The sequence below is a fragment of the Labrus mixtus genome, chromosome 2, assembly GCF_963584025.1.
Source record: "Labrus mixtus chromosome 2, fLabMix1.1, whole genome shotgun sequence".
In the NCBI taxonomy this organism is placed as follows: domain Eukaryota; kingdom Metazoa; phylum Chordata; class Actinopteri; order Labriformes; family Labridae; genus Labrus; species Labrus mixtus.
Window position 1 is genome coordinate 20,626,099 of NC_083613.1, and position 9,901 is coordinate 20,635,999.

At 40.6% G+C, this 9,901-nt stretch overlaps 1 protein-coding gene across 2 annotated transcripts in view; it reads right to left on the reverse strand.

Moving 5' to 3' along the window:
• Positions 1-9,901, reverse strand: part of LOC132988226 (protein sidekick-1-like) — a 197,227-nt gene that overhangs the window by 46,163 nt on the left and 141,163 nt on the right. For both annotated transcript variants that reach the window (XM_061055498.1, XM_061055489.1), the window contains exons 16-18: positions 7,900-8,040; positions 5,328-5,509; positions 497-612 (exon numbers count right to left, since the gene is read on the reverse strand). In XM_061055498.1, the coding sequence (XP_060911481.1) occupies positions 497-612; positions 5,328-5,509; positions 7,900-8,040 (439 nt within the window). The remainder of the gene's footprint in view (positions 1-496; positions 613-5,327; positions 5,510-7,899; positions 8,041-9,901) is intronic.

Genomic DNA, 9,901 nt, shown 5'->3' on the forward strand with positions numbered 1-9,901 from the left:
TGTTCTGCTTTTAGCCACAACACATTTGAGTCAACCAACCTTGCTCCTGAGATGTTACTATTGTGACAACAATTTTTTTTTTTGAAGATTTATTTTGGGCTTTGAACGCCTGTATTGTAGAGATAGAACAGTGGACACGATCTGAAATCAGGGACAGAGAGAGTGGAGAACGACATGCAGGAAAAAAGCCACAGGTCGGACTACTTTTGAAATACTTCTTGTGCAACCATACATACACTGGCAGCCCCGCTACTCTTGTTGTCTTAGTCTTTTTGTTCTGTCTTGTACTGTACTTGTGATGTTTCATTCATTGTCAAATAAAAAAATGGAAATACAATATTTTCCTAAAAGAGAGCAGAAACATATCTTCTCTTTTGTTGAACTTTCCACAAACATGTAATATAAAATAAGTATTTTTCAAATGAGAGTTGTACTGTATAAGGTCTTGAAACACACACCCACAGACACACATACCTCCTTCAGAGGCTTACTGTACCTTGTATCCCTGGTTGATGCCATTAATAAACTGCTGAGGTGGAGGATTCCAGGTGAAGCGGATGGTTGTTGAGTTGATAGCTACAACTTCCACTTCTTGTGGAGGGGCTGTGGGAACTAAGCAAACGAAAACATGAAACATTTAGCTGCAGTGGATTCACAAAGAAGGAAAGAGAGACAATGAGACATACCGGTACTTAGAAAAAAAGACAGTAGGAAGTTTCAAGTAGGGAGCCGAAAGCTTCACGTACTGATATTAATATCTAAAAGAGAGACATTTGCATATTTTATGTTAAGATTAAGTTCTTTGATAAAAACAAAAAAATCTGCTAGGCTTGCAAAATTAAATGCCAAACCTATACTGAAACACTGCTGCAAAAGTACTCCTCATTAAAATGTATTTTGCATGCACCTGGTTTGCATAATATCATTTTAAAATGACTGAGTGAGATTTGATTACTGCCCTACAGTGACTGGTTGTTAACAATGATGGCTCATAAAGACAGCTAAGATTATGAATTAAATCTATTAAATTTTGTAGTCAGAGACCCCAAGAGGACAGACAGAAATGTAGATGGCTCATTTGAGCCATTGGTTCAGTCCTGTAGCCAAATCACTAAGCAGTCCTGTCTACCTGTATACTTATACACATTCTTATGACACGGCATATTATGCTATTGTTACTGTCTAAGAAGTACCATGTTTAAGATACAGTACTTGTTTCATTTGTTCTATATCGATATTATTTATTACTAAAAATAGGTCAAGATATGGATGGATTTGAATCCTCAGAATTAAGCATGAAAAAAAAATCTCACAAACCTTAAGTTTGACTTAACTTCATAAACAGTCCCTCTTAAGTCTATAGAATTATCTATCCTCCTATCCATATACAGTAAATAAGCATTTTGTTTGCTATTGTATGGGAGAATGTTGATGCTCTAGTGGTACTTTTTTAGTACCAACTAAACTTTGAGGATAGAAAAATCAATAATGCTCCTCACAGTCGATGGTAAACTAGCTCTCTATTTTTCCTGTGTTTAAAATGTGAATCTCAGTTCAAAGACTCCACAATAAAAATGTTCAACAGTAAGAAACTGCAGACAAACAAAAGCAGAGTCGTAATCATTCATTGAGTAAATAGAAGAATAGCATGAAGTCTGTTTGAAAAACATATAAACTTGGCAGAGGCTTTCATCATCCACCAGAGAGAGAGAGCCTGAGACAGAGAAGTGTTCTAAGAGATAAGATGGGAAATGTCTTACGAGGGAAGTGTTGAATATACATTGCATATTACAGCAGTTTTTTCCTATGAAATTTAGTTTATATGTTCTATTTTTGAAAAAAGGGCTGAACATGTGATGTTTGGTTTGGATCATCTTGACACAGATTTATTTATTTCACTCCAAGGTTGTATGTTTAATTGACTTTCTGATTAATATTCCACTTCTGACAGTACTAGATACTCTCAATGCTTGTATGGAATCTATCAACATGAGGATGCATGACGACATTAAAGCCAGAGACTGTGACTGTGGCGTATGAGAGTGTTAACTCAAGTGTATATATTTGTGTGTTTGTGTCTGTGGGCACACGTTACGGTGATTACACTGTAAGGGGTTTATGCTGAAGCTAAAAAGCCAAAGAGTGATCATGCACTGTTGCATGATGGGAATGCCCTTTACATCTTAAATTTGAGCCAAAGAGGCAAGAAGACACAAACACACAGCAAGAGGAGGGAATGCAGAGTGAAAAATGTAAAACCCCCGAACAAAAACCAGTGAGCTAATGGGAAGGAAGCGATAGTGAGACAGAAAGAGAACCCAAGTATGACAAGACAGAGAGGGAGACGGAAGATTAATTGATGTTAAAGATGCTCTCTACTCCCCTTTCCTTGCCGACTGTTCTCCTGGGGACCGGCTTCTTACCCCCTAACAGCTCACTGCCACAGATAAAACACTAAACTCTGTCCTCTGGGGGATTCTTAGTATGCGCATATATGCCACAGATCCAGAAAAGAGCAGCATTATCAGAGTCTCGCATGGAGTTCACCCCACGTCCTCTCTGAGATAGTGAGAGGGAGAAAATGTCCAATCCATCGCAGCTACTCCCTTTAAACCACATTAGAATAATTAATGAGCCTGACTCCCTCTCCCGAGTCTATAAACCTGTCCTCAACTCTTGTAATAATGACTGTGAGTTTTATATGCACGTGTGTGTGTGTGTGTAGGTGTGTGTGTGTGTGTGTGCATATGTGTGTGTAACTCAGCCTATCAGTAATAATGATTATATACAGTAGGAATAAAAGTCAGGAAGAAAAGAGCACGTGCTTAAAGGAGATTTAGCCCGACGACAGCTTCCCCTTCCTTTACTGTTGTCAATGACATTTGTTCTTTTTCACTACCTCTGCATGCATTTTTGAATAACAGTCCTACCTTTGTTCTCTGTTACTTGTGAATTAATAGATTTATCTCGGCAATCTTTCCCTTCAAACTTTCTGGAATTCTCCAGCATCCCTCAGTGCTCTTTGGCCAGATGGAGATGTATCCCTCCAGCATGGCTTTGGTCGTCCCTTGAGTCCCCTCCCAACTGGTTACAGCTTGATGCCTTTGAGGGGAAGCCTAAGGGGACCTTTAACACAAGTCTGAACTGCATAAATTGGCTCCTCTCAAAGCTGAGTGCCTCATCCTATCACAGAGCCTGCGGTGATGCTGCATCCGAGTGTGACTGTGGCCTTAGTCATTTGATTGATTCACAGAGAAGTAAAGATAGTTGAGGATGGTCTATTTATTTAGCAAGTGGATAAAGCTCGTACCAAAACGCGGGTGAACCTTGGGTTAGCTTTCAGCTGCCAACGTGGAGCTAGCCTTGTTTCTGTTGGACAGGCAGGTGCCAAACACCGACGGTTAGCTTGTGCTAGTGTGCAGTAGCTTGCATTGTAGTCACAGGCAATAAACGTACACACTACATCCTGCAGTGGACGTGCGCTTCTGGTGGGGATGAGCGCAGTAGGAGGGGCCCTGTTTACATGTTGTGTTTACAACGAACAGTTGCAACAAACAATGCGACTGACTCTACCTTTAAGGACTCAAGAAACAGGGAATAGCTTCTTTCACTCTGTGACAGCATTTTTACATTTCTCAGCTCTAAAGATCATTTTCCAAAATATCTCATACATGCAGAAAAACACTGTTAAAAGACAGTTTTTAGTTAAACTCAGTCCAGCTCATTTAACTTCTCTCTTCTCATTGTGCCCCTGAACACATGAAACACACAAAGGACACTATATTAAATATGCTAATGGTGAACTGAAGTAATACTTTGCTGACTTATTCCCACAAAGTCAGAAAAAGTTGACATTTCCGCATGAGGCACACAAGTGTTACCTCCTTAATAATCAAAATCTCCAGACACAGAGAAAGGATCAGGATTGAAGTAATGTTCTGTGTGCTCAACATCAAAGAAAGGTAGGCCATAAACATCGATTTACTCACTGTATTTTCTCTACTACGCATTTCTCTAATGTGTGTGTAGGGGACACTGGGCTGTCTGTATAAATATCTGGGTTCTATATTGTCGGTGGCACTCTTAGTTATGTATAAGAAATATTATAAGTCCAACTCTCTGTTGCATGAGAGCATGTTAGTGTGTTTGCTTCTGCATGGATTAGACAGAAGGTGCAAAAGCTTTCCCTCTCCACGCGTTCTGTTCCATTAATAAATACATTTGTATGCATGAGCAAACGCAATGATATTAAACAGTGGAGTAGATGCGCTGTTGTGCATCCTGTGTTTGCGGAACGAGCTCAGTAGAAATGCATTGTGAGCACACCAATCTTTCTAAATCATCCTCTAGATAGCAGGACCATACACCAGGTTTTAGGTGGTGTGCAGGGCACAGTCTTTTTGTGCGTCCTCAAGATAGGAATGTGCCAGCTTTGCGACTGACTACACCTCGTTTTAAAACAAACTTACCCCGTGCACTAACAGGGGTGAAAGTTCATTCTATATTTTTAACAACATGAGCATATAACAACTGCGTCAAGGGCAAAATAGATGCTTTGCACCTGGTGTACCATAGGCCCTTAGTGTGTGTTCTTTATTTCTTCATTTCCAAACAGTCCAGTCCTTCTCATTTTCACTCTCACTCAATGCGTACTGTAACAGATTGTTTTGGTAAAACTAATTGAATTCTACTTTTTGGTTTTTATCAAAAATGAAAACTGTTCAGACATTGATTTAAAAAGTCCAGACTTTGATTTGCACTTCACAGTACATTTTCCTGCAATGGTTAAACAAACCAACACAGTACAGTCAACAGGGAATAACTGAAACACTGCACTGCACAAAAGAAACATGTAGCTTATCAATACCAATAAATATACAGTGAAAATAAAACTGAGGTCTAAACATGCAGCAATGTTCTTCAGCAACAACATGTGGCCACCGTGCTGGGACTAGATGGACATCTTGTTGCTTCTTTCTGTTCGGATGTCAATTAACTTCTCATTTAAGCGGTCTTCATGGTACCTCCATGTCAAATGTTTTGTTTTTTTTTATCTGGAGATTTTGACTCTTGGACTACGTTCAAAAAAGGAAAGAAACTCTACTGATAGTGACAGCCTATGTAGATTACAAGATGTATACTGCCAATGTATGTTTGAGTTGAAAATAAATGTGCCAAGTCATTTGCCAAAATGTGGAAAAACATCTGAAAAAGGTTACAAAGAATGAGAAAATATCTTTCTGTTGTATCAAACCAACTGAAAAACTTTTGAAGTCTTTTGACTGGAAGAAATAAGATTATATATAAGTGTGTGTGTTTTTACTCACCTCCCTGAAGAGTGTACTCTGTAACAGGACTGCTGTAGGCTCCCAGGCCCGCTCCAGTATACGCAGCCACCTGGATCTGGTATTGTGTCCAGATGATCAGTTCCTTCAGCAGACAGTAGTTAGTCTCTGGGCTGCTGATGTTCTTCTCCTGGTAGTCCCCTGGCAGCCCTGCCAGACGGTACCTAAACACGCGCAGAAGCACTTCTAAATATGATGGATTGGAGCAACATAAGGAAGGTAACAAAGGTTGATTGAGTCAATACAGATACATGTCAATACACTGCTACTGTATATGCACAGTAATACCGCTCTAGCTCAAATTGTGGAAAAATATCAGGCTTTACTTTAAGGTGTTGATTTTCAATTCATGGCTCTTCCTACCCACGTTAAAAGTGCCTTTGGGTGAGAAAATAACTCCAAAATTGCTGCTGTTACATTTATATGCAAAGCCAAAAAAAGTCAGTTAAACTGAGCAATATAACTAAATGTAGTCATAGAAATACTTCCCCAGCAGGCAAAGAAACCTGACTAAAACATTTCCATTGTGTGAAGTCGCCTGATTTATGTCAGAATCCCTGAAGAATAAAAACCTTCAATGCCTTGTAGACATCTCTAAATAGTGCACCTTCAAGGCCTTTGCTTTAGTAGAGGTGATATAAATGTCCACTTAAGACGATATATGACCCGACGAGACAGGGAGTGTAATACCACGGAGGTATTGTACATATCTGATGGAGTAATAATCCACATGTCAGCGTTTTAATATGGAGCCGATTCACTGTAACTGGATATTCAGATGTTTTTTAAGGCTGAGTCAGCGCTCCATCACACACACATACTGTATATATACACACATACACACAAACAGAGACCTACAAAGCGAGGGAGCGCTGGAGGCTGACAGGGCTGCTCTGTAGTGGGGGCGATAACCCTGTTCCCTCCCTTTCAACCTGACACACTGACACTCACATCAGAGGAAGGAGGAGGTGGAGGGGAGGGTATAAGCTGAAATGATACAGTGAGGATGCATAAGAGCGCTCTCTATTTTCCACTGATTTCTCGAGTGGCGTCAGATAACACATTGAATGAGGATAAAGACCTGACGACAATTATATGCAAATTTGAGTGAGGCAGCTGATGACAGTTTGATTGCACTCGGCATGTCACACATATTTGACACAGGGAGAGATAGCTGACCAAGGCCAGAAACAACATCTTGAATGTCTGAGGTTATATATTAGATAAAGAGAAAAGGAGACAAATGAAGAAATGTTTCTTTCCAACAAACCTTAAAGAGGTCATATTATGCCCTTTTTGGGGTTTGTATATTTAATCTATGTACCTACTAAAGTATGTTCACAATAGCTAAAGATGTACTGCCGCTCCATGCACCGGCTCGCTTCTGACTCTCTCTCTAAGGCTCTGAAGTGCCCACGTTCAGAGTCCCCACGTGTGCCAAGTCTGATCTGATTGGTCGGCCTGTCAGCTCCGTCGTTATTGGTCAGTCGCTCAGCACGGTTCTCGGAAATGTCACGGCCCTTTTACCATATTGGGAATGCAGCCACTTTGGCTCCGAGGGCCGAGCAAAAACATTAGCACTTTAGCGCTACTGTGCTACCGCAGGCTACAGCATATCGTGGGCGTGCTACAGAAGTTAATGGGCGTGCAACATGAGCTGCTGGGCTTGCCACAACGAGCCAATGGTCTTAGATCAGTGATCTCACACTGACAAGACGTCACACTGGCAAATTTTTTTCGAGGGGGGCTAGAACCGAGCGTTACATGCAGCTAATGCTACAGCTAACAGGAGGATGTAGGAGAAGCCGCGTTTCCGCAGACTTTGAACTTTTGCACATAGATGTGCCTAAACATGCACAGGACACTTGGAAAACACACTAAAGAGCATATAAAACCAGAAAAAGCATAATATGACCCCTTTAACATTCATAGATACAAGACATTCTCCACACTAAGGATGCAAGTAAACAGTTATATATATATGGTTGTTTCATTTAGAAAACAATACTCATCGTAATAATTGAGATTGCTAGTCCTGATTGTCTATATCCATCTACCTCTATCTATATCTATCTATACTGTATATATATTTATATTAGGGCTGTCAAACAATTACAACTGTTAATCTTGGTTAAACGCTAAATATCAATAGTTAGTCATGATAACCAACCTAATTTTAACACTATTACTTGGGAGTCAGGTTGTTTTTTTATGGAAATAAATAACATCCAGAGCTCCTTGGAAGATAAATATTCAAGTAACTTTTTATCTCGAGACATTAGAGCCATCTATATTATCAATATTAAAAGATGAGACAATAACTGGTGTGCAAGAGGTTATGGTTTGTGCTTACATGGTCTTTAGGAGTAACCAACTACAGTAGTTTACCCAGAGAGCTCTTAGTAGGGTGGACTTTTATTTAAAAAAATGATCAAATATATTCATATGTTTGCATGGAAAACAGATCATTTAAGGGCAACTTTCAGATGAAATATTTTAACACTTAGCAGGTAAATGTTGTGTACAGTATTTGTGTGGCTTTCCCCCCGCATACCTGAGCACGTATCCTCGGAGGACCCCGTTGAGCTGCTGCTCTGGAGGGGGCTGCCACTGAACCATGATGGACTGGTTTGTCCGCCCACTTGCCACGATGTTCTTTGGAGGGGCGCTGGGTGCCTCCTCCCTCAGCATCAATCTTAGACACAAAATCACACACACACACACACGATCACACACACACAGACACAATCACACACACAGGAAAAAAAAGAGAAAAACAAAGAGAGACAAATGAGTCTGATTAAGATTATTAGGCCTCCTGTAATGAGAGCATCAGTATCACTAAAAAAGTTAAGGCGTTTTTTTGTGCAGTCTAACATGTCACTTTAATATGAACAGTTCACACAGGAGCTGTACAATATGTAAAAAGACTGAAAAGTTTGAAGGCTTGGAGTATCTTCATCTTTTTGAGTCTGAGGGTCGGTTTTCCTACAAAAAATGATCATATTTGTCAAAAGAGATGCACAAGATGGGTCTTCAACTTATTATAGAGTTTCATTTCACAACTTAAGCAGCTCTGATAAATTGGTAAACAATTGTGGCCTCATGTCTCGAAACTCTCATTCTCCTGTTGCGTATTGAAAATTGCATTAAGTGCGTTTCCTTTTCATCTCTGGCTATATTTTCCATTTATCAGAAACCAACAGCGGCTGCTGCTGAGGCAAACATTTAACACATCACTCTGAGTACGCCTTCATGAATTCACTTGAAGTTAAGTCACTATTGCCCCTTATTCTCTGGCAGGTTCGATCAACAAATTACCTTCTTTTTTGTTCTGTGTCATTATCTTGATACTTTCTCAAATTCAACCCTTATACAACATCCCATTGTAGAGCAGCCGGATAATGCGTCAGATAGAAGCTGAGGTGTAGAGCGCCCATCTTTTAGTTTCCTTTATTTTTTTTCCGTAATCATTCCTGTAACATTTTGGTCTCTTTTTAATCTTTTTTCTTCCCATCCGAAAACTTTCACCTTTCATCCACCATGTCCTTTGGCCTCAATTATTTGATTCTTCTATCTCTTACTCATCGCCCTCTCTTCTCTTCTTCTCTGTAACCTCCCTTTCAAAACTCCGACCGTGTTCAAAGCTCTCAGCCCTCTCATGGTTGGTGAAGCACACAGGCTGAGCTGGTCGGCCTCTGGCTCTACTGTAAGCAGCTCAGTAAACATAATCAGAGTCATATGTGGTCACACACACATATAAACACACCAAACAAATCCCCCCCCCCCCCCCCCCCCAGCTTAAGACACACTGTTATATCCGATGGTCTTTTCCCTTCCATGGATTATGTCTGCAGATTTACATCCCTCCGATCCCCCCCCCCCCCCACCTCCACTTCCTCTCTGTGCCCCATGTCTTGCTGAATGATTCCCTATGAGCTATTGAGCCATTAGCTGTGGTACCACTCTCTGTATTTGTGTGTCTGAATCTGTAGGTGCTCATAAATGTGTGTGGATACATATTAGTGTGTGTGTGTGTGTTTGTGTGTATTTGTGTGAAAGCAGGGGTGGTGCGAAAGCTGTTAGCTGGAGACTTGCGCAGGCGGATATACAGCACAGGCCAGTGGTTTTACAGCTGTGCTTTACTTCCATTAGGTTAGGCAACTGTCAGACAGCACCAGGTGCAGCAATCATACACATGTAGACACACATACACACACACAAGCTAATGGGCCTTGTGTGAATGAGATGGGCATTAGTGTAGCTGACTGGAAGTGGGGTATATATAATCCTCAACTATGCCTGTGCTTCTGACTGAAATTGATGATGCACATTAATGCATGTAGACAGACTCACGCTGCACAAACACCCACACACCCTCACAGTGCTAAACAGATGTGGTCATTCACTATTCGACTACAAATATAGCACACACAAATGCACACTGACACACCTTTTCTCGATAGCAGAAACTTGTAGTGAATTGCTTTAATTCCCTTCCAACCCCATTTCCGAGTTAATATTTCATGCAGTGGGTTCAGCATGAGGACATCAAC